General features: G+C 44.8%; 1 protein-coding gene across 1 annotated transcript; it reads right to left on the bottom strand.

The window, feature by feature from the left end:
* Positions 1–1,905: 1,905 nt before the first annotated feature.
* FCGR2B (Fc gamma receptor IIb) lies at positions 1,906–23,455 on the bottom strand. Its single transcript, XM_075540454.1, has 7 exons — positions 23,302–23,455; positions 13,354–13,374; positions 11,560–11,826; positions 9,884–10,135; positions 8,879–9,004; positions 3,090–3,133; positions 1,906–2,995 (listed from the first exon to the last, which is right to left on the bottom strand). The coding sequence occupies exons 1-7, from the start codon at positions 23,414–23,416 to the stop codon at positions 2,906–2,908; spliced, it is 915 nt and encodes a 304-aa protein (XP_075396569.1). The 5' UTR covers positions 23,417–23,455; the 3' UTR covers positions 1,906–2,905.
* Positions 23,456–23,702: the final 247 nt, after the last annotated feature.

Genomic DNA, 23,702 nt, shown 5'->3' with positions numbered 1-23,702 from the left:
CATCACAAGAAGATGAAAGGAATAGAGTCACTGCACCTAAAAAAATTGGATGATGTTCAACCATTTGGAGATGTAGCATATGATCAAGAATCAATGATATTGAAGAGAAAAGTCCAAGTTTCACTGAGGCATAAGTGAAAAACAAAGTTACAGGAATTGATGGAATGTCGATTTAAATATTTCAACAAGATCATGAAGCCAAGAAATTTGGAATACAGGTACTTGGGCAACTGACTGGAAGGCATCCATATTTGTGCCTATTCCAAAGAAAGGTGGCCAAACAGAAGAATGTGGAAATTGTAAAACACTATCTTAATATGACACGCAAGTAAAATTTTGTTGAAGATGATTACAAAACGGTTGCAGTAGTACATTGACAGAGAGCTGCCAGAAATCAAAACCAAATTCAGTAGAGGACCTAGAACCAGTGATATCACTGATGATGTTAGATGGATCTTGGCTAAAAGCAAATAATATCAGAAAGAGGTTTCTTTGTGTTTTATTGATTATGCAAAGGCATTAACCGTGTGGATCCTAGGAAGCTATGGATAACGTTGAGAAAAATGGGAATTCCAGAACACTTCATGTGTTCATGCAGAACCTATACCTGGATCAAGAGGCTACCATTTGAACAGAACAAGGGAATACTGTGTAACTTAAAATCAGAAAAGGTATGTGTCGGGGTTGTATCTATCACCATATTTATTCAATCTGGTGCTGAGCAAATAATCTGAGAAGCTAGGCTGTATAAAGAAGAACAGGGGCATCAGGATTGAAGGAAGGCTTATTAACCATCTGGGATATGCAAATGAGAAAATCCTGCTGGCTGAAAGTGAGGAGAACCTGAAGCACTTGGTGGTGAAAAATTAAAGACTGCAACCTTTATTGTGGATTGCAACACCATAGAAAGACAATCTAAATCCTCACAACTTACCCAGTAGACATCACGATAAATGGAAAAAAGACTGAAGTCAAGAATCAACACTCAGGGAAGCAGTAGTCAAGAAATCAAAGGACATATTGCATCATGAAGATCTGGTGCAAAAGACCTCTTTAAAGCACTGAAGAGCAAAGATGGTGCTTTGAGGACTAAGGTGTGTCCGACCCAAACTCGTGGGATTTTCAAGCAGGTCATATGCTCGTGAAAGTTGGACCATGAATAAGGCAGACCAAAGAATAATCGATGCAATTGATTGACGATGTTGACTAAAAATATTGAAAGTACCAAGAACTTCCAGAAGAACAAACAAATCTGTCTTAGAGAAAGTACAATCAGAATGCTCCTGAGAAGTGAGTAGGGTGAGGCTTCTTCTCATGTGCTTTGGTCATGCTATCAGGAGAGACCAGTCCCTGGAAAAGGTCTAAGGTCAGTGAAAAAGGAAAAGACCGTCAAGGAAATGGATTGACCCAGCGGTTGCAACAATTGGCTCAGATGTAACAATTGCGTAGATGGTGCAGGACCAGGTAGTGTTTTGTTCTATTGTGCCTAGGTAACTGTAAGTCAGAACTGACTTGATGGTACCTGCTATCAACAATAGAGCTGGCAAAGAAGACTAACCTTCACAGTGATGGTCAACCAAGACACGAGCACCTACAACTTTGCAAATATTATCCAATCCCCTTTAGTTGTGGATTTTATCTTTCTGGACCTCTGGAGTCTGGAACTCCCGGTAGAATATATTGAGAGTTGTTTACTCTTATGTTTCTCCATTTTGCAAGATGCTATTTTGCTGTAATAAACTTTCTACTTTTAATTTTAACCAGACTTGTTGGGTTTTTGCTTTTTTTGAGATCTTAGACTCTAATTCTAAAGCACAGAGTTGAACACACAATGGTCCTCAATAAACCAATAATTGTGATTATTCTTTATTATTATGACAATATGAAAAAGGATTGTGGGACTACAAAATGAGAGTAGTACAAAAAGTTGGGGAAAGCACCCGACAGAGGAAGACACGTGTTGCCCAATGATGCTGTGTTAGAGTCCCAGTAGCACAGCCCTCTCCGTGAGCACTCAGCAAATGGGCATCTGCCAAGAACGCTCCTAAAGATGGCTTTCCGAGAATCTCATCTCCCGGCAACTTCTGGTAAGGAGAGAATATCAAAGTCTGAGGATTCAGCAGTTCCCACTGGTGACTCATCTGAAGCGTGGCTTCCTAAGAACTTGTGCTACTAAATGAAGCAATTGTTTTGCTTGTTGTGAAAGAAGACATATCAACAAAACTACAAGTTTATCGGCGGAAGAATATTCCATTTTAGGAAGAACCGCACTCACCCTACACCCGAAATCTCTATCTTCCCTGCACCCATCCTTTATCCATCACTACCTTCCCAAGAGTCTTATCACTGAAAAGGAACAAGACTCCAGAGATCAATCTGCATGGCTGCCAAGATAGCTGTTGAAAGGCAAACGGCATGCTGCTTTTACAATGGATTATAAAAGCAATGCTATTATCTTTAAGAACAAGAAATAACATTAAATTATTGATAATTCCTGCAGAAACAACCACTTTTAATAGTCTAGACTATGGTTGCCTACTTAATATTTCCAAGATCATACATACTTATATTTCTATTTTGACTTGAAGGCAACTAACAATAACAATTTTCTTTGTTGCTGCTACTATGATTTTATTGCCTATAAGGAAATATAAACACAAGGGTCTTGATGACAAGAAGTGCTGAAGAACAGAAGGAATCTGTAAAGTCAATCATCTGGGACTGGATGGTTTGTGGTTTCAGAACAGCAAACTTCATGACTCACATGGACATCTCTGAAAGAATCCTTCTCCTTCCTTGGAATGCAGGAACCCCTTGTCCTTCCCAAAGGAAACTCAGGCCAGTAAACACCAGATCATCATCTCTCTGATTGTCGTCCATAAGTCCCAAGGAAGGACTGTGGAGCCTAAGCGCTGTTCTGGTAATCCAGGGATCCGATTTCTTCCTCTGGACATTCTGTGTGCTCGAGAAGGGAGTAGGTAACTGCTTTCTCAGCCTAGAGAAAGCAGAAAGAAGCAATGGGGATCCACAGAAAAATCATAGGAGAGAAGGCACAGAGGGGAGAAGAAAGAGGAAATGGGATGGCTCACCTCAATTTTGGCAGCTTCCTCAGTATCAGCATCGGCGAAATTGGCTGTGGGCAAAAGAAACAGAGATCAGCCAGGGCTCTGCTATAGAAAAGGGCCTGCACATGCTGCTGCTATGCCCCCAAACCAAAGCCCCAACTTCATTTGAAGAGAGGACTTCACCAAATCAACCCAGGCCTGGAGGCCAAGAGCTGAGTGACCATGTCTTCATCCACCACCCACCCTTCGTGTCCCAGACGCAGCATGACCCCTGGTCACACTGGCAAAGGGAAACAGTCATTCAGGTCATGTTCTTTTTGGAGAATTGCTGGGTTCTCCTGGAAGCACATCAGGCAGCTTCAAGGATCTGAGATGCCGGGGGATGGGTGGGGGGGGGGGGCAGGGAGAGTGGAGATAATAGCATTCAAATGAAGTAAAATCCAACTTTTTGCTGACCATACAGTTCAGGGGAGAAAAGACGGTAGACAATGTCCACAGTGGCCACATTTAGTGCATCTCTGTTGGAATTCTGTAGAATCGGGTACTCACTCTATGCCATTAAAAAGAGAAAGAAGGAAAAGCAAGAACCTTCTCAAGTAAATATTCAAGACACACCACATTTTCTGCATTTTCCCCCTTTTCTTTTTCGCCAATAAACCCTTTCACTTTGCCAGTGTGAAAAACAGCCTGAGTATCAGCAAATGAGCACCCCTCAGGAAATTGGGGAGGGACCCAAGACAATGCAGCTAGTCTCTTCACTTGTTCCCTGGACACAAGGCGTCCCTGTTTACCATCCACTCCAGGGCCTGACTGTAAGTGTTTGGTGAAATATGCTTATGCCACATAGGACAAAACCAAACATCAAGACAGAGAATCCAGTTGTGCTTGGAGTCTTTCCTATTACTGGTTTGGTCACAGCGCAAAACCAGGCCCATATCTCCACTTGGCTTGACCAAAGGGAGGTAGAAGCCTTGCTCAAAGCCAAGCTAGAGGGGTGCTTCTTTGCTCAAGCCCTCAAATTGGTTGGCCCTGTTCTGAGTCATACTCCAGCCACCAGAGGGGGAGCCCTTAATGGCCAACTTTCTGTTGGTTTCTGCATCCATGGAAGTCCCCAGGGAAAGCTTGGGTTCTTTCATGCTTTAGCTTTAATCAGAGTCAGGAAGGTCCTGGCATTCACCAAGGTCAACCCACTGTTTTATCAGGGAAGTGATTTGTTGAAGGATTCCGTGAATGATGGTGACCGAGCTAAGGCCAGACCTATATCCACTAAACCTACAAAATGGACATTAAAACCAAGCTTTGCCCCCAAGCAAAAGCCAAGTAATGTCTCTAGTGTCTCAGAACTTTCTCAAGCCCAATCACCTCTTTCTATCCCCCTAAGAACTAAGCCCTATCACTCCACAGAGATTCCTCAACATGTCAAGGGATTTCTTCCTAGACCTCATTCTCGTTTGCTCTTAGAATCCTACTTCATTTGTCCCCATTGGTCTCAGTCTCACAACTCCGAACCCCTACCCTTTGCCGGCTGTACCCAAGTCCCACTGAAAAACCCAATAGCTCTACTTTCTAGCTCTGGACATAACCCCAGTGTGGTAGTTACATAATCTGTTGTCAATTTGAGACTTATGAGTGAAGGGGTAGAGTTTAGCATGTCAATCAGGTTGCAGCTTGGTCACCTCATTTGGAGGCACTAAGGAGATAAATAACTCGTTGGAGGCGGGACACACACTCATCCCTGTGAGACATGCTTGCTGACAAAACACATGGAACTACATTAGAACCCTGGAGCTGAAGGAGTCCTGTGGAGACCCCTGCTAGCACTGAGATGCCTCTACTGCCGCTAGATCCACAAGACTTCCCACTCACTGGCCTGTGATCTTTCTGTATTCGGTGTCGTTGCATATGTTTCATGAGTCTGAAGAGAAATTTATAGATTGGTATCAGACATATGGGCTAATATTGGACTTATGGACTTGATCTGGACTGGGCAGGGATGAATTTCTCAATATTTCATTGCTCTTGTATATAAAGTTCTTTCTTATATACATATGTATCTCCCTGGAATTGTTTCTCTAGTGTACCTGAACTAACACACCCAGCATACCTGGCCCCAGAAATTTAGATGCAGCTTGCCTCTCACCATCTAGGCACAGACACTTCTCATCTCCAGCAAGGTCCTCTTCTAGGCCGAGGAGTTAGACTCAGAACTGACCAAGCGCTTTGAGCCCCTCCCTTCATCCCACAGAGCTTCCCTCTTCTGTGCTCCCACAGCCATTTCTGGCTGGCTCCAATCCATTAGGAAACCCTGCATGGGATATCACCAGGCCCTCAGAGTAGGACCTGCACTCACCTGGCTCCTCAGGGAGAGTCTCTCCCATTTCCCTGTGCTCAGGCTTTCCTGGGAGAGTGAGGAGGGGCACATAGAAGGTTAGTAGGATTATGGATGGGATCTGATTTCTCAGGACCAGACCAGGAGCTAGACTGAATTAGAGCCATTAGAGACCATTCCATCCCACAGAAACCTCTTCCCCACTCCTCAGTCCGCACCAGCTGGGCTGCCCTGGCTGTACATGGACTGTTCCAGAAGGAAAGAAATCTGGACTTATGGGATCTCTTTGGGAGTGTTAGACTGGCCTCTCCATTGCATCTTCCTTAGGTTTAGTCTATCTTATATCTACAACAACAAAACAACATACCAATAACAAACAAACAGAAAAACACCACCTCCTTCTCCCTCTCGGAACTCTCTCCCTATCTTTCTATGTACTTCTCGGAACTGAGGTCCTGTGCACGACCAATAGCAACCCTTTCTATGAGGCATTAGTATTATTATTGTCTCCTCCTCTGCAGCTCCAAGTCTTCTCACTTTCTTTTCTCCTTTGCCTTTCCTGAGCCCCAGTGACTTTAGCACTTTTTCTCTCCACCAGGAACTGTCAAACGATGATGATTTTCTTACTAGATTTGTATGGTAATCTTTCTTCCTCAGCTCTTGTACAGTGATACTCAGGAGGGGCAAAGCTGCCTGCTACGAGTGAATTTCTTCAGTTGGTCAGTCAATGAACAAACACTTATTGAGCAACTTGCTGGTGCTGGGGAAACTAGAGAGGAAAAGAAATCTCTGGTTTTCACCTTCAAAGGGTGCTTACAGTTTTGCTACCACCTTTGCAATGAAGTTCAAGTTCCATACAATGGCAATATTTGACCTCTTCTGATCTGTCTAGTCTCATCTGTCCTTCCTTTCAGACTCATGATTTATTATTTTGATAGCATTAAACTGCTTACAATACCCTCCTTACCCCTTCTCCAGCCCTCAGCCAGCCATGCTGTTCCTTATTTCTGTGCTTTTGTTCCCTTCCTGCAATGCTCTGCTAGTTCTCTTTGCCTGTATAATGGATACCTTCCGTCATCCCTTCCCCTGTGAAGGTTAACAGCTTTTACGTACATGCTATCTACTCTCGGAGGCTCTCTGGTGGCCCAGTGAGGGATGCATTTAGCTGCCAACCACACAGTGCTTCACACCCACCAGCCCCTCCTTGGAAGCAAGGTGAGACCTTCTGCTCCCTGAAAATGTGAACTCTTGGAAATCAAAAGCAAACTCCCTGCCCCTGAGTCCACCCCGACTCACAGTGACCCTCGAGGACAGTGGAGACCTACTCTTTGGTTTCAAATTGCTGATCTGGAGGGATCATAGCGCAGTGCATGACCACAGTGAGGCCCCCAGGGCGCCAATTGAAAGCCCAATGGGGCAGTTCTATTCTGTCCTGTAGAGTGGGGATCAAGTCAATGGGCTTTTCAATTTGGGCACTATTCAAAGGAGCCCTCCTGTAGGGTGGGTTAAGCATTTGGGCCACTGACTCAAAGATCAAGAAAAACGTGGCAGTCTGCTTTCATAAAGATGAACAGCCTTGGGAGCTCTAGGAAGCAGTACTATTCTATGCCATAGGGTCACATGAGTCAGAATGGACTTGATAGCAGTGGGTTTGGTTAAGGCACTATTTAGAGTCCTTGCCGCAGCGGCCAAGTGCTCAGCTGCTAACCAAAAGGTTAGTGGTTCAAACTCACCAGCTGCTCCATGGGAGGAAGGTGTGACAGTCTACCCCCTGAGGATTTACAGCCCTAGGAACCCTATCAAGCAGGGCTACACTGTCCTGTAGGGTAACCATGAAATGGAATCGACTGGAGATTCCATTTGGTAAAAACTGTGAATGCACTAGCCTAATTCATCCTCACAACTTTGTGAGATAGATCCTGTTAGTGTCCGCATTTTCCAAATGAGGAAACAAAAGCACAGAGAAGGCAAGTGACCCATCTGATGTAAAAAACTTGTGTGCTACAAGCCTGTGCAATAACAATGTGATGGAGGGACCAGGTAGCAGACACCAAAGAACAAAATCATCATTGTGTGATCACCTTCCCCACATAAACGCTGAAGATGAATGTGTGCATAAGCAAGTGTGGTGAAGAAGGCTGATGGTGCCCGGCTATTGAGAGATATAGCATCTGGGGTCTTAAAGGCTTGAAAGTAAACAAGCGGCCATCTAGCCCAGAAGCAACAAAGTCCACATGGCAGCAGCACACCAACATGTGTGATCCTGAAGGGCCGAGGGACCAGGGGAAGGGCGGGGGGATCATATCATCATGAATGAGGGGAGCACGTGATGGGGACCCAATGCCCATCCGTAGACAACCATACATCCCTTGCAGAGGGGGAGTGGGAGGAGATGAGTCACTCAGGGTTCAGTGTAGCAATAATGAAACTCACAACCTTCCTCTAGTTCTTAAACGCTTCCTCCCCCCAACTATCATGATCCCAATTCTACCTTGCAAACCTGGTGAGAGCAGAGAATGCACAGAAGTACAAATGTGAACTGGAAACACAGAGAATCCAGGACAGATGAGCCCCTCAGGATCAGCAGTGAGAGTGGAGATACTGGGAGGGGAGGGGGAGTAGAAAGGGGGAACCGATCACAAGGATCTACATATAACCTCCTCCCTGGGGGTGGGCAACAGAAAAGTGGGTGAAGGGAGACGCCGGGCAGTGTAAGATAAGATAAAATAATAATTTATAAATTATCAAGGGTTCATGAGGGAGGGGGGAGCGAGAAGGGAGGGGGAGGGGAAAAAGGAAAATGAGGAGCTGATCCCAGGAACCCAAGCACAAAGCAAGTTGTGAGAATGATGAGGGCAACGAATGTATAAGTGTACTTTACACAATTGATGTATGTGTGGATTGTGATAAGAGCTTTATGAGTCCCAATAAAATGATTTATATTTTTAAAATTTTGTGTGCTAATAGACCTGAGATTGGAACCTAGGCAGTGTGACCCTCACATACATGCTTGAATCACTATATTATACTTACTATACCATAAAACCTTCTCTAATTGCCCCACTGCATGCTGGATTATGTGGTCTCATCTGTCCCGCATCATGGTTTTTGCAGTTCTTTAACATTTTTCTTTCCCCATCTTATTATAATTATCTATCTGTGATTCTCCCTTCTTCTACAATATTAGGGACTCCTTGAGGGCAGGAACTGAACTTCTTATCTTGGTATCACCCATTGTATCTAGTGCAGAGCTTAGCACCATAACAAGTGTATGCAATGCTGGTGGACTGAATGAAATAAAGGGCTTCAAAAAGGGTATAGCAAAACGGAATTAAAATATAAGAGAATTTCCCCATGTGCTTTTTGAAGTCCCATTGTATCTGAAAGCTAAGAATCTTCTAGTCCCCAAACCAGGGTTCCAGCAAAGGTTAGAATGAGGGCCTTGTGAAAATGATAACAAGAGCAGCCAAAAGGGACCACACACCTGAAGTCTGTTTTCGCCTGAGGCAGAGCACGGTCACTACGGTGGCGAAAATGGCCAGCATAATAATCCCAGAGACCACAGCCGCAACCATCATGCCCAGTGAAGAAGAGCTCTCCGTCTTCGGCCCTGGGGAAGAGAGACTTCAGAACAGGCAGCACTGTTCCTGTCCCATCTCCAGCCTCCCCCATCCTCCTCCAATGCTATGCCCCAGAGCTTGTCACCTGTAGCTATTTTGAATGTGGGCCACCTGCATTCTCTTCTTTCTCTAAACCCCACCTACACAGGGTTTCTATGAGGGGACTTATGCCAGCCTGTACCCAGGGGTCTTCACCAAACTAAAAAGGCCCTGGCACACTGGTGACTCTTAGGCCTTGGAACGACAGGAAGGGAGGAGCGGAAGTCTTCCTTTGAAAGAGGCGCTGCTGCTACAGCAAGCACAAACCTGAACTGTCCGGGACATGCCTGCCAGGCCTTTGGGAGAGAACGGATATAACATAAGGCTTGAGAAGACCCCGGGAAAACCTCAGCTCTTAGGAATGTCTAGGAGCGTCGGGAGTCACTGAGGGAGTCCTTAAAAAGGAGCCTATCTTTCAATGGGAGACAACAGGCTGTCACACATCACCTGGAAGTGAAAAAACTCATGAGCCTAGATACAGCAGGCTTAGAGGGCTGACTCTTAATCCTACCCCCGGTCAAAACCTAACAAGACCCCTTGACTCTTGTCTCACGTTTGCTGCTGCCACATGTCTGAGGTCTTCATGTGGGCCCCGATGACTTTAGCCCTGAATACCATCTTCTCCTCTCCCTCCCCACATATCTCTCCCTCTTTCTTTTTTCTTTTCTTGCTCATTGCCCCTGGTTTTTGTTGTTATCGAGAATAGACACCCCAGACCCCAGACCCCAATCCAACAGTTTCTACACATACAAGCCAATGACATTGATGGCATCTCTGAGCTGTGCAATCAATCATTCCCCCTCCCTAGATTTGGACAGCGTTCCCCATACTTTGCACAGTGATGGTCACAGATTTTGATGTGCGCTTCTGCCCTAAGAATCCCGTGCAGTAGTAATCTCCACTGTGACTGGCGTTTGCTCGTGGGATGGACAAGTTGGGGTTGTTAGGAGAATACTTCTTGGATATTCCATTGTGGAAGAAAGTGATCTTGTACAGAGTCTTGTTCCTGAAACTGTGGCACCTCAGCGTAATGGAATCCCCCTCCTGAAACACCCAATGAAGGGTCTGGAGCAGCAGCCATTCTGAAAGACGCAGAAAGCACAGGACTCAGGAGATCTTGTCTCAACGCTGAGGCCCAGAGCAGTCTTAGTGGTGGCACACGATGGAAGGAGAGTTTGATCACGTTTGGAATCAGACAGTATTAGTCTCATGACACTCTGACTCCATCATTTACGAGTCCAGCAATCTTGGACAAGCTATTTAACTCTGGAGGCCCTCATTGCAAGTGGTTAAAACTTATCGCTAACCCAAAAGTTTAGAGTTTGCGCCCACTCAGAGGTACGTCAGAAGAAAGGCCTAACAGTGGGCTTGCCAAGGTGTGCACAGCTGTGAAAATTCTATGGGGCATATAGTTCTAATCTGACACACATGGGGTCGTCATGAGTTGGAATTGATTTGACAGCAACTGATTTGGTGATTTTGTATTTTAGTTCTTTTGAATCTGTTTCCTCAGCTGTGAAAATGGTCATACTAATGCCATGTGTCTGTAGTGATTCCTGGTAGATAATAAGTGTCTGAGATATGCCTGCCTTTACTTTATTTTATGCTTTTATAAAATCATGGATCTGTTTAGAAAACCCGTATTAAGTTCTTCCCTGTGTTAGGCCCTAGAAATGCGAAGATGAATAAGACACAATTTGAACTTCAAGCTGCCCAGAGACTGGTGGAAGAGAATTGATGTATGTATATGTATGGATGGTGATAAGAGTTGTATGGGTCCCTAATAAAATGTAAAAAAAGAAAAGAGGAGAAAAAAATGATTAGGGCAGGGACTGTACAGATGTGCTTTATACAATTGATGTATGTATATGTATGAACTGTGATAAGAATTGTATGAGCCCCTAATAAATTGTTAAAATTTAAAAAATAATAAAAAAAATTTAAAAAGAAAGATGAGGCACAGAAGCACAATGATTACCAGAACAATGGTGTAGAAGGCCTGGGGGTCGGAGAAGAGCGAAGGGAATTGAGACTCGGGGTTAAATAACTGCAGCGTGGTTACAGCTGTAGTCATCTCTTCGCGGCCTTTTGACTAAGATCAAGTGTGGCTGTAGCGCTAATCACTCTCAGAGATGGATTCTGTTGGAGTCTGGCTCCAACTTTGTATTTTTCTACTCTGCCATTCGAATGGAAGGCTTCTTATGGAATAAGGATTTCCTACTGCTTCACTAACATGTTTGTGGTCTTGTGATCTTTCTCAATCAGGATGAGAAAACAATCATGAATATATTCTGAGGAATTCTACAAAGTTCCACCCCCACCACCCATGCTGAGAAAGGGGTGAAAAGGGAAATGAGTGGGCAAAAACTCGTTCCAGCAACTCACAGGGTGCTTCCCAGTAAACAGGCCACCCCTCCCCCGCCCTCTTTCCTGAAACCTCTGCCGAGTAAGCAGATCTCATCTCTCCTGGTCCTCCCAGACCCTCCCCAGGTTGCCGTCCACTCACCCATTTGCACGTCTAGCTGCACAGGGTCGCTGAGGCTGCTCTGATCAGTCTGGCACCTGTACTCCCCACTGTCATTGATGGTGGCCTTGAAGCTGAAGCTGGGCTGGACCTGAGATGGCATGAGTCTCCCTCTGTGGAACCACTGGGTGGAGTCGTTTCCAGGGCTGTGGGCCCCATGGCACTTCAGAGTCACGTAGTCCTCACGTAACACATTGACCCAGGGGGGCTCAAGGTTCACCACTGCCTTGGGGAGATCTGGTGTACTGCCTTGGGGAGATGAGCACAGAGAAGGGGAAGCATGAGGGAAGGAGAATGAGAAGGTCTTGAGTACCAAACAAAGAAGTCCTACTAAGGGCAGCAGCAGTGGAGCCAGATTGAGAGCTATCCTGCAGCTGAAGACAATTCCCCTTACGCAAACATTCCATCAGCAGGTCAGGAGACCCAGGGACCCGGGTCCTCTCTGGGAGCTTCACTACTTCCCAGAAGCAGAAGGAATCAAGTGGCAATGGAGAGTACTCTCTGACTCATGGCGAACCCGTGTGTTTCAGAATAGAACCATATTCCTGAGGTTTTTCAGTTCTTCAAAGAGGAGCCCTGGTGGTGTAGTGGTTATTGTTATTGAGAATAACAAGTTGGGCTACTAACTGCAAGAGCAGCAGTTCAAAACCATCCGCCAGCTGCTTGGAAAAAGACAAGGCTTTCTACTCCTGTAAAGGGTCACAGTCTCCAAAATCCACAGGGCACTTCCACCCTGCCCTTTAGGGTCGCTGGGAATCAACATTGACTCTATGGCAGTGAGTTTGGAGTTTTAATCTTTTGGAAATATATCACCAAGCCTAAGTGCCTCTGGATGGATTCAAACCTCCAATCTTTCAGTTAGTAACTTAAACTATTACCCAGGGAGAGAGAAAGAGAGAGAGAGAGAGAGAGAGAGAGAGAGAGAGAGAGAGAGAGAGAGAGAGAGAGAGAGAGAGAAAGAGAGAGAGAGAGAGAAAGATTGTGTGCCTGCTATCTGTTTGAATGTCTATCTCATATGGATGCAAGCAAGTTCTGCACACACACACACACACACACTTTACACGTGGGCTAGCTGGAGACTTGCTTTCCTGTCGCCCCGTAGACAAATTCTCCAGAACTGACTGAAGAACAGTGTGTGCAACTGGTGGCGATATCAGGCGTGAGGGTCAGACATCAGCTTCCTATTCTGATATAATTCCTTATCCATTAGAGAGACTGTCAGGATGTCCCCTCCTCGGATCAAGTACAAAAGAGCCCTTGTGACCTCAGAAGGACAGAGAGGGTGAGAGAGAGGCTGGAGGCTTACAAACAACTGGGCTAGCATTCCTGCAAGATGAATGGTTATGAGAAAGAAGTGCCCAGCAAAGCTCACTGCCCCCAGATACAAGCAGAGACATCTCCCCCTCTCTCTGTGAAGAGGAACAGGCCCCTCAAATCCATGTAAAATAGAGGATTTAGCAACACAGGCCAACACCCTTAGTGGACCATGTGACCTTGCACGAGGCTGACATTAAAATTGCTGGGCTCTCGGTTTTATTTTGAGGAAAGAAGGCAGTTGACCAAGAATCAGAGTTCTCATTTTCTGTGACAGTGTCTGTCATATCTCACTGTAACACAAGAGAGGGGTGGGAGAGGAGGAGGGAGAGCAGAGAAGGCGAAGGGGCAGTCGCCCTTTCCTGATTGTGGTTCTGGGCTCCTGCTAACTGGTGCATGGGGTACAGGGAGCAGAGGAGGTGAGCAGCTGGGGGAAGGAGAGGATGTGGGTTGAACACTTACCAGATGTTCCAGCTACAGGAACTGTAAGAAAGAAAACAAAGATCAGCACAGAGTCTGAGTCCTAGCACCAAGGCATCCCTGTCCAGGCCAAGAGCTTGGGCCTAGAAGACATGCCCACCCAGCCTGCAGCAAAGCCCTTGCCCAGCCTCTCCTGTGACTGCCCGGAGGAGGAGCAGCTTCAACAAGGGTAGGAGCTCTTCCTCCAGCAGTCGAAGAAATGAAGACCACATTATGTACGGTCCTTCCCCAGCTGTTTTGCAATGCTTTCGTTTGGCTTAACCTTTCAGACTGCTTAACGTAAAAGCATTTCTAGAAGGAGAGCTTCACATGTAACTGAGTCATGCCTTTTAAATCATTTCTTTCATGATATCATCAGAATCTATGCTGTCAACAGGGTTTGCTCTTGTAGGAGTGTGTTAGTCTGGGTACGTTAGAGAAACAAATCCACAGAAATTCATGTATAAGAGAGAGTTTTATAAAAAGGGGAAGTGCACATCAAGAAAGCTTCCCAATCCAGTGCTGCCCAAGCCCACAAATCCAACATTAACCCATATGTCAAACACCAATCCACAAAGTTCTCCTCCATTTCACAAAACACACGCAATGACGCTGACTGCAGGAGGAAGGCGAAATCAGTGAGCGTGTAAGCATCTCAGCTCTGGCAGGGGTCTTCACACGGGTGCTCCAGCACCCAGGGCTGCATCGGGGTGGGTCCATGTGGCTACCTCTCGGGGATGTCTTGCAGGAAGTGAGCCTTGCCAGCTGAAGCAAGGAACTGACTAAAGCAGCTGCATCCTGATCTGACTATCACAAAGCAAGCGACTTAAGAACTAGAAAGGCGAGGCTCACAGAGCCATTTATCTCTCCACCCTTCAATTAACCCCATATGTGTTTATTGGCCAGAGTACCACAATAAACTAACTATCTCAATGAAAGAGGAGGAAGAGAATTGAGTAAAGGCTTACACAGATCCTCTAAATCAATGCTGACTGCAGAAAAATAGAAAGTACACACAAGCAAACACATCCCTTTTGATTTTTACCATGACAACATACCTATGATGTGCACATTCAGACAGACATAAATGACAAATGAAGACATACAATCAAAATTGTTCTTTAATCTTATTGTTCACAGAGCAATACAAAGTCTAGTAGATTTATTTGTTTCAACGTTGTCTTTTAATGACTGTACTGAATCACCTATGATTAACTTAGCATGTCTGTTGCAGCCTTCAATATTGATTACAACCCAATGTAAAGATAATAAAAATCCTCACAACTGAACCAAAAGGTAACAGCATGATAAACAGGAAAAGATGGAAGTTGTCAAGGATTCATTTCCCTTGGATCCACAATCACGGAAGCAGCAGTCAAGAGACCAAACAATGCATTTTATCTACTGCACAAGACCTCTTTCCAGTGTTTTAAAGGAAGGATGTCACTTTGAGGACTAAGTTATGCCTGACCCAAACTGTGGTATTTTCAATACCCTGAAATGCATGTGAAAGTTGGAATAATAAGGAATAAGGAAGACCAAAGAACAATCACTGCATTTGAATTATGATGCTGGCAAAGAATGAAAATACCATGGACCACCAATAGAACAAACGAATCAGTCTTGGAGGAAGTTCAGCCAGAATGCTCCTTAGAAGCAGAAATAAAAAAAGACTTCATCTCATTTACTTTGGACATATGATCATGAGAGACCAGTCCCTGGGAAAGGACAATATGCTGGGTAAAGTAGAAGAGCGCATGGGTTGACACAGTGCTGTGTGTTAGACCAGGTTGACTAGAGAAACAAACCCAGTGACACCCATCTATGGGTAAGAAAAGAGTAATTATATATCAAGAAATCATTCCACCCCAGCCTGACTCAAGTCCACCAGTGCCATACTAGTCCATAAATCCCTCTTCAGACTCACGTAGCTACATGCTATGATGCAGAACGCAGGAAGATCACAGGCTGGTGCGTGCAAAGTCATGTGCATTGAGGTTGGTGCAAACATGGCAGGACTTGGGCAGCTCTCAGTAAGCAGGAAAGTCAAGGCAGAAAGAGAGGGGGCAGTCCCCTCAGCCATCCTTATGAGAAGGCCACACCCACAAGGAGGCACCATCAGGCTGTGACCTGATTGACAGCTTGGATACCACCCCTACACTTCTGTATATCTTCAAGTTGACATAAAACTATAGAAGTACCACAGGCTGCAACATGGGCTCAAGCATCAGAACAGTTATGAGGGTGGCACAGGACAAGACAGTGTAACTTTCTGTTGACCATAAGGTCGCTATGAGTTGGAACAAGCAACAACTATAATTGCTTGATATTCGATAGTACCCTTTTTTTTTTTTGCGTTATTTTCAATATGCTGCAATCCTCATGGTCGGCAGTTTGAAACCACCAGCAACTCTGAGGGCGAAAGGCTGGGCTTTCTATTCCGGGAACCAGTCGCAATCTCAAAAACCCACAGAGGCTCACTGTGCGTCAACATTGACTCGATGGCAGGAGTTTTGATTTGGTTAGAAAGGGGGAGAGGAAGTAAATGATGGCAAATGGGCATCAGCTGTGTCGGCTCAGGAGCGAGGTCGAGAAAGGGAGATGGCCCTGGATGAGGGAAAGTCTTTCTAAGTGAAGACAAAGTGTGAGTGAGGAAGGACAAGGGAAACTGAATAAAACAGTCAGGGGCGGAGGGGCTCATGGGCACTATTAGTGGGTTAAAAAGTTCCTGGGTAGAGCCAATGGTCATGAACTCTACTACTGACTGAGAGGCTGGTTGTGCAAACCCACATAGAGGCCTTGGTGATCTGCTTCCTTCAAGGCGGGTCCTACACTACAGTGCATGGAGTCGCCACTCATCACAATCAGTGCCATGACAACAGCTTACTTGGTTGATAGTATTTGATGAAGATGTCAGGTCATGTCCTTAGCTACATGAGAGTCCAATGTGTGTGTGTATGTGTGCCCAGTGTCTGTGTATGTCTATGCCCATAAGTGGGGGTTTTCACTTGTGTTTTTTGCTGAGAGAAAGTCAAGAAGAACAAAAACATGTGTATATTTTCCAGGACAAAAAAAAGTATGGAAATAAATGAACAATTGTGTGGTTAGTGTAGGACCAGGGGCAGCTTTTTATTCAGTTGTACGTACAGTGGCAATGGGTTGGAACCAACTCAGTGGCACCTAACAACAACAATCTATTGTCTTTGTCACTTCCACCAAAAGACTGGGTCTGGCTATGCGCATATGAGGTATGTGGGCCTCCCAAGCAGATTGGATAGATGTATCAGGTAAGAGCGTGCAAATAAGTGTATGGAAACCCTAATGTGAGGATTGTGTTTCCTCTTTTGTAAATGGAGATAAGGACAGCAGTCCCCTCATGGTCTTGTAAGGAGTGAATGAAATAATCTAGAGAGCTTACTTGCTCTCTGACATGGTAAGCTATAAATAAATATGTATTTTTAAAAGTTCGTTCTTTCGTTTATTAATGGAAAGAGAAAAACAAAACAAAAAACCCAAATCACTGTTGTCAAGTCAATCCTGACTCATAACGACCTATCAGACAGAGTACAGCTTGCCCTTCTGTTTTCTGAGGCTGCAGCAAACGGTTGAATTTAGTATAAATGGGAGCAGAAAGCCTTATCTTTCTCACTCATAGCAGCTGGTGGTTTCAGACTTTAGATCTTGTGGTTAGCAGCCCAACAAATAACCCACTATGTCACCAAAAAAAAAAAAAAACCCAACACAAATTCATTGCCATTGAGTGGATTCCAATTCATAGCGACCCTGTAGGACAGGGCTCAACTGCCCCTGTGAGTTTCTGAGGCTGTTACCATTTATGAGAGAGTAGAAAGCCCTCTTTCTCCTGTGGAGCTGTTGATGGTTTTGAACTTCAGACCTTTCAGTTAGCAGCCCTAATGTGTAACCACTACTCCACTGGTGTTCCTTTAATAGTGGAAAATCACAAAAACAATTTCAGAAGGAGTTAGAAATGCTATGTCTGCTGGATTGGAAACCAGGGAAGTATTGAAGACTCCATGCTGCGACCCTTTAATACAGTTCCTCGTGTCATGGTGACGCCCCGTCCATAAAATTATTTTGTTGCTACTTCATAACTATAATTTTGATACTGTTATGACTCAGGCAACCCCTGTAAAAAGATTGTTCGACCCCCAAAGGGGTCACGACCCACAGGTTGAGAACTGCTGTGATAGAAGCTGGTTGAGTGATCCAGAATCCATTTGAATGATCCACATAACACTTGGCTTCTTAGTTTCTTTGACTTTCCTTCATTCATTCCTAGTGAACATTCTACCACACATCTTAGCCACATAACAGCACTTCCAAAATAAAATATCTCATGCTTCAACTACAACCTCCTCTACTTTCAGTGCACCTACTCACATATCCCAACAATAATTATCTTTGGCCTCGTTAAGAATTAAATACTGATTACCATGTTGATGAGTGATGTCAAGTCAGTTCCAACTCATACTGACCCAAAGTACACAAAAGGAAACACTGCTCCATCCTCACAATTGTTCTCATGTTTGAGCTCTTTGAGCTACATTGTCAATCCATCTTGTCGAGGGCCTTGCTCATTTCCATTGTCCCTCTACTTTACCAAGCATGCTGTCCTTCACCAGGGACTGGCCTCCCATGATAACATGTCCAAAATATTTGAGACGAAGTTGCGCAATCCTTGCCTCTAAGGAATATTCTGGCTGCACTTCTTCCAGGACTGGTTTGTTTGTCCTTGGGCAATCCGTGGTACTTTCAATATTCTTCCACAGGACCGTAATTCAAATGTGATTCTTCTTTGGTCTTCCTTATTTAATTTCCAACTTTCACATGCATAAGAGACTATTTAAAATATCCTGGCTTGGGTCGGGTACACCTTGGTCCTCAAAGTACCATTCTTGCTCTTCAATACTCCAAGAGGTCTTGTGCAGCAGACTTACCCAATGCAACTCATCTTTTGATCTCTTGACTGCTGATTCCGTGAGCACTGATTGTGGGTCCAAGCAAAATGAATCCCTTGTCAACTTCCATTTTTCTCGTTCATCATGATATTACCTATTGTTCCAGTTGTAAGGACTTTTGCTTTGTTTACATTGAGTTGTAATCCATACTGACTACTATACTCCCAAGTAATTCCCCTCCTATGTATATTCCCACAAAAATTGAAAGCTGAAACTTAGAGACTTGCACACCAGTGTGCACAGCAGCACTAGAAACAATAGTTGTGGTTATTGCATAATCTTTTGTCAATTTGAGAGGATTAAGGGTGAAGGGGTGGAGTTTAGCCTGTCAATTAGGGGGCAGCTCCCTGACCTCATTTGGAGGCACTAAGGAGGTAAATAGCTTGCTTGAGGTGGTACACAGGCTGACTTCCTGGAAGACATTGTAGCTGGCAAGATACATGGAGCTACGCTAGTGCCCTGAGCTGGAGGAGCCACGCAGAGACCCCTGCCAGTGCTGAGATGCTTATACCACTACTGGATCCACAAGACTTCCCACCCACTGGACTGTGATCCTCCTGCATTCGGCATCATTGCATGTGTTGTGTGAGTCTGAAGAGAACTTTATAGATTGGTATTGAACATATGGCTTGGGTTAATATCAGACTTATGGACTCAATCTGGACGGGGCTGGAATGTTTTCTCAATATTCAACTGCTCTTGTATAGAAAGCTCTTTCTTATACACATATGAGTGTCTCTGAATTTGTTTCTCTAGTCAACCCAGACTAGCACAATAGTCAAGAAGTGAAAACAACTTAAAATGCCCTCCAACAGATGAAGAGATAAACTAATTTGGTATGTATATACAATGAAACATTGCTTACCGAGTAGGAGAAATGAAGTCTTGATACATCCTACAACATGGAGGAAGCAGGAAGACATTCTGAGTGAGGTAAGTCAATCATGAGAAGACAAAATTGCATGACCCCGTTTATGTAAAGAGATAAATGGGTAGAGGCCAATGTTTATCCGAGGTTCCCAGGGGTGGGGAGAAAGGGAGGAGAGGGGTAATAGTAATAGAAAAGTTTTATTAAGAGTAGAATTTCACAGTCCATCATTGTAATTGTCAATTCACTGTACACTTGTAAAAAGTTGAATTGGCAAAAGCTTTGTGACGCATATTTACAACTATGAAGGTGGGGGAGCAGCTGCTATAGCCGCTTATGTACAACCAAATGCCAAGCAATTTGGTTCCTTAATTTGGAGACTTAGGGTCATGGTTCCATGGGGCATTCCAATCAGTGGACCTAATAATATGTTTAGTGCTTCCATTCTACCTCCTAGTTCATTGTACAGTACCTAGAGTTTTTTAAACTTACAAGCTGTCATTCAGGGCATGACAGTTGATATTGACAGTCAGTATTGACTCCTTGCCAATGAGTTTGATGTCTTCATTTTGTTTTGGTACTTGTTCAGCTTAATGTTTCTGAACTTATACACAGGTAGGTATATTGATATCTCTGTAAAGTTAGAATCATCACATGCAGAAAGACATTCAATATTAACCATGATTCTGACATGTTATCATTAATTTTCTCTGCTGGTCTTGCTAGTAACAATCATCTTTTCCCCATAGCTCCCTATGCCAAGCTGAATAGTGCCTGCACAAAATTATATCCACCTGGAACCTAAGAATGTGACTTTATTTGGGAATTGAGTGCTTGCAAATTAAGATGAGGTAATAATTAAATCAAGCAAACAAACAAAATTCACTTCCACTGAATCATTTCCAACTCACAGAGGTACGGTAAGACTAGGTGGAACTGCTCCAGTGGGTTGGTGAGGCTGTAAATCTTTATGAGAGCAGAATGTCTCATCTTACTCCTGAGGAGCAGATGGCAGTTTCAAACTACTGACCTTTAGGTTAACAGCCCAAGTCATAGCCCACTGTACCACCGAAGCTCTCCTGAAGCAAGGTGGACCCTAATCTACAGATTGGTGACCTGATCAGAGAAAACACTAGGTCAGAAACACAGGAAGAATGCCAGGCGACTGCAGAGGCAAAGACTAGAGTTAAAATATCAATGATTGCTGGCATCGATTAAAAGCTATGAAAAAGAATGGGATGTCTTATCCCTCGGCAGCTCCAAAAAGGAACAAGCTTTTCTAAAACCTTAATTCCGGGCTTCTAGTTTCCAGAACTGTGAAGGAATTATTTGTAGTACTTTGTCCCAGCTGCCCGAGCAAATTACTACATTTCTCAAACCTTTCTGTCTTATCATCTGCTTCCTGTCCCCTCCTGCTGTTCAAGGATGCCTTCCGGTACACTTCACTGGGAAAACAAGAGCTATCAGGTAGGATATTGCATGTATTTCCCCCAACTAAACGTATTAACCTACCTGACTCTCTCTACCAATGCTCTCCTTTACAACTTCTCAATCTAGTCTCTATCCTCGCCTAAAGCGAGCCCTCGGAACACAGTGGGTTGGTTACATGTTGGGCTGCTAACTGCAAGGTCAGCATTTCAAAATCACTAGCTTCTCTGCAGAAGAAAGACCAGGCCTTTCTACTCCCGTAAAAATGTACAGTTTTAGAAACACAGAAAGGCAATTCTATTCTGTTCTATCAGGTCATTGAGTCAGACTCGACTCAATGGCAGGGAGTTTTTCCTAACTGATGGTTAGAGTCTCATTTGAAGGTGAGTTGTATGTCGTGTTAGTGAGGCAGGATTATAGGGGGATGTACTCAAGTCACCACCTACTAGAGGTGAGATTTAGTTACACTTAGTTACTGCCCTTACCCCAGGCACCATACTTAGCAATCTTACTCAAGTGACCACCCTTCATTGCTTCATTGAAGTCATGCCCTTGCTTAAGTCTCACCTTGGAGGCTGCCAGAGATAAAGATAGAAAGAAACCAGTAGAGAGTGGGCACCAACTACCACGGAGAGGAAGAGACAGGAGATAAACATATCTTTTGGATCTGGGGGCTACTGTGCTAGGAACCTTCTGAACCCAGAAGAAAGACAACTGTAACTCGAAGACAACAAGCAATATTAATGCCAGAATAGCAAGGGCAATAACAACTCAGATTGCAGCTGAGGGTCTCGCCAACCTGAGGAGCTAAGAGTCATACTATTTGCCCAAGAAGACCTTGAGCAAAGCAACAGAGCCAATGTGGAAGAGGCACACCAGCCTGTGTGATCATGAGGCATTGACAGGATCAGGTATGCAGACATCAGAACGCCCAAAACAATTATATGAATGAAAACAAGGGAGGGTTGGAGTGGATACCAAAGCCTGTCCGTAGACAATTGGACATCCCCTCACCAAAGGATTCACAAGGAAGGAACAAGTCAGCCAGGGTGCAGTATAGCACCAACGAAACATACAACATTCTTCTAATTCTTAATGCCCCCCCCCCGCCGCCGCCCACCTCCACTATCATGACCCCAGTTTTACTTTATAAATCCGGCTAGACTAGAGTACGTACACTGGTACAGATAAGAGCTCTCAACACACAGACCCCTTAGAACAATAATGCAAGTAGCGATGTCATGAGGGTAAGAGTAAGGTATAACCTACCCACCCACCCCTCAAACAACAACAATGGGTGAAGGAAGACAGTGAACAGCGTAAGAAGAAAAGAATAATTATTTATAATTTATCAAGGGATCACAAGGGTGGTGGAGGGAGGGAAAAAGAGGACCTGATACCAAGGGCTCAACTAAAAAGAAAAAGGTTTGGAAATGATGATGGCAACATATGTACAAATCCACTTGATACAATCGATGTGTGGATTGTTATAAGAGCTGTAAGAGATTCCCATAAAAGGATTACTTAAACTAGAAAAGGAGGAGGAGAATACAGCCCTGAGCAAGGTGCAATAGCGAAAGCTCCCAAATGGGACCCAGCTAAGGGCGAGAAAAAGGTGTCCAGATGAAGAACTGTAGTTTTCTTTGTCAATTATCTTATCATTGTGAGTAGGGTTTGTGAGTTCTGTGTGGTCAATACAACTAATTACCCAATCCGGTAGAGAAGTCTAGAGTGGGTGGAAGGGATGGTAGCTGGTACAAAGATTGACGAGCAGAGATCTATCTCCACCCCAACCCACCCCCACCTCCTAGGAATCAGCCGTCTTTGCAAGGAGTCAATCCTGGCTGGATGGTTCTGGCCTCCCTACAATCTTCCTCCAACTCGGCATCGTCAGCTTCTTTCCGCTGGCCCACCACTGAGAATATGATCAAAAACCAACCCTCCATCTGGACCTAAATCACAGGTTTTCTCTTCTCAGAACTAGGCCTACCCTGGGTTCTGTGCCATAAAAGGAGGCATGTACAATTTACCTGGGCCCGTAATCAAGATTCCACCTTGTCAAGCTTTGTGTATTCTCTGAGTCTCGGTTCCTTGACTAACTCAGACCTTCCACAAAAAGAGAATCCTCTTCGGCGGCATAAAGGGGTTTCAGTGGCACAGAGAAAAACCTTCGGCTTCTCTCCCTCCCTCCCTCCCACTAAACACAAAATACCTTACTGACAGGCTCCTCCCTTCTTCCCCTTGTCTAAGTCAGCCCATCCCTCCTGCCTAAGATTGGATCACACTAAGCCAGTTATGTGAATCCCTGATTTCTAAGGAAAGGAACATTCCGGTCACTCAGTAGTCATTCAGCTCTGGGTCACTACACTTCCCTCAGAGCTGGATCCAATATGGGAAGTTGGCAGAGCAGTAAGAGTTGAGTGCCTCCATGAGATTGCATAAAACACACTCAAACAAACCAACGAAACCCAGCCGACTTCATGATTTTCTAAGGCCAACAGCATTGTCAGAATTGTTCTTCATCAGCTTGCTATTCCCGACCTGCTTCCCCAGCCAGGCCTCATCCGGGTCCAAGCTCAGCTCCAAATAAAGTGGCAGCACCGTACCCTAGGAAAGTACACCTGCCTCTCTGTTCCTTCTCCATCTCCCTCTGTGGGAGGCGGCAAGCGGACTTACCCAGGAATAGCAGAGCTGTCCACAGAAGTATTTGGCCCAAAGGCCGAGATGACGTGCAGTCAGCCTGGTCATTCCCACCAGAGGAGATGGGTAGGGAACTGGGAATTTCCATCATTCCCTCGAGCAGCTCAGAGGCAGCACAGCCAGCACAGGCTTCTCTCTCAACGTTTGACAGATTGCACCCCAAGAGGACACACATAAACTCTGGAGTTCAAAAGAGGAACTAAGAAGAAATGTTCTTTTATCTAGGCGCCACCCTCCTACCCTCTTTCCTCTCAACTGCTCCCTCCCAGAAGATGCAAGGCCATCTGGCTCAGCCCAAGGCCAAATTCCCAGAAAACTGGAAAACAAGTCACTCTTCTTATCCTGGGGCCGTAAACTGGACCAGGACTCTGGGGAAA

Source organism: Tenrec ecaudatus, chromosome 1 (genome assembly GCF_050624435.1).
Source record: "Tenrec ecaudatus isolate mTenEca1 chromosome 1, mTenEca1.hap1, whole genome shotgun sequence".
Taxonomy (NCBI): Eukaryota; Metazoa; Chordata; class Mammalia; order Afrosoricida; family Tenrecidae; genus Tenrec; species Tenrec ecaudatus.
This window is presented reverse-complemented; position numbering and strand designations above follow the sequence as displayed.

What these genes read in the sequence shown, in the direction of transcription:
- FCGR2B (XM_075540454.1), bottom strand. Translation starts at nt 23,416, where the DNA reads ATGATGGAAATTCCCAGTTCCCTACCCATCTCCTCTGGTGGGAATGAC. An exon ending in GACAGCTCTGCTATTCCTGG is followed by an intron (nt 13,375 to 23,301) that starts GTAAGTCCGCTT and finishes TCTTTCTTACAG; the next exon opens with TTCCTGTAGCTGGAACATCT. An exon ending in CAGGCGAAAACAGACTTCAG is followed by an intron (nt 3,134 to 8,878) that starts GTGTGTGGTCCC and finishes TTTTGCCCACAG; the next exon opens with CCAATTTCGCCGATGCTGAT.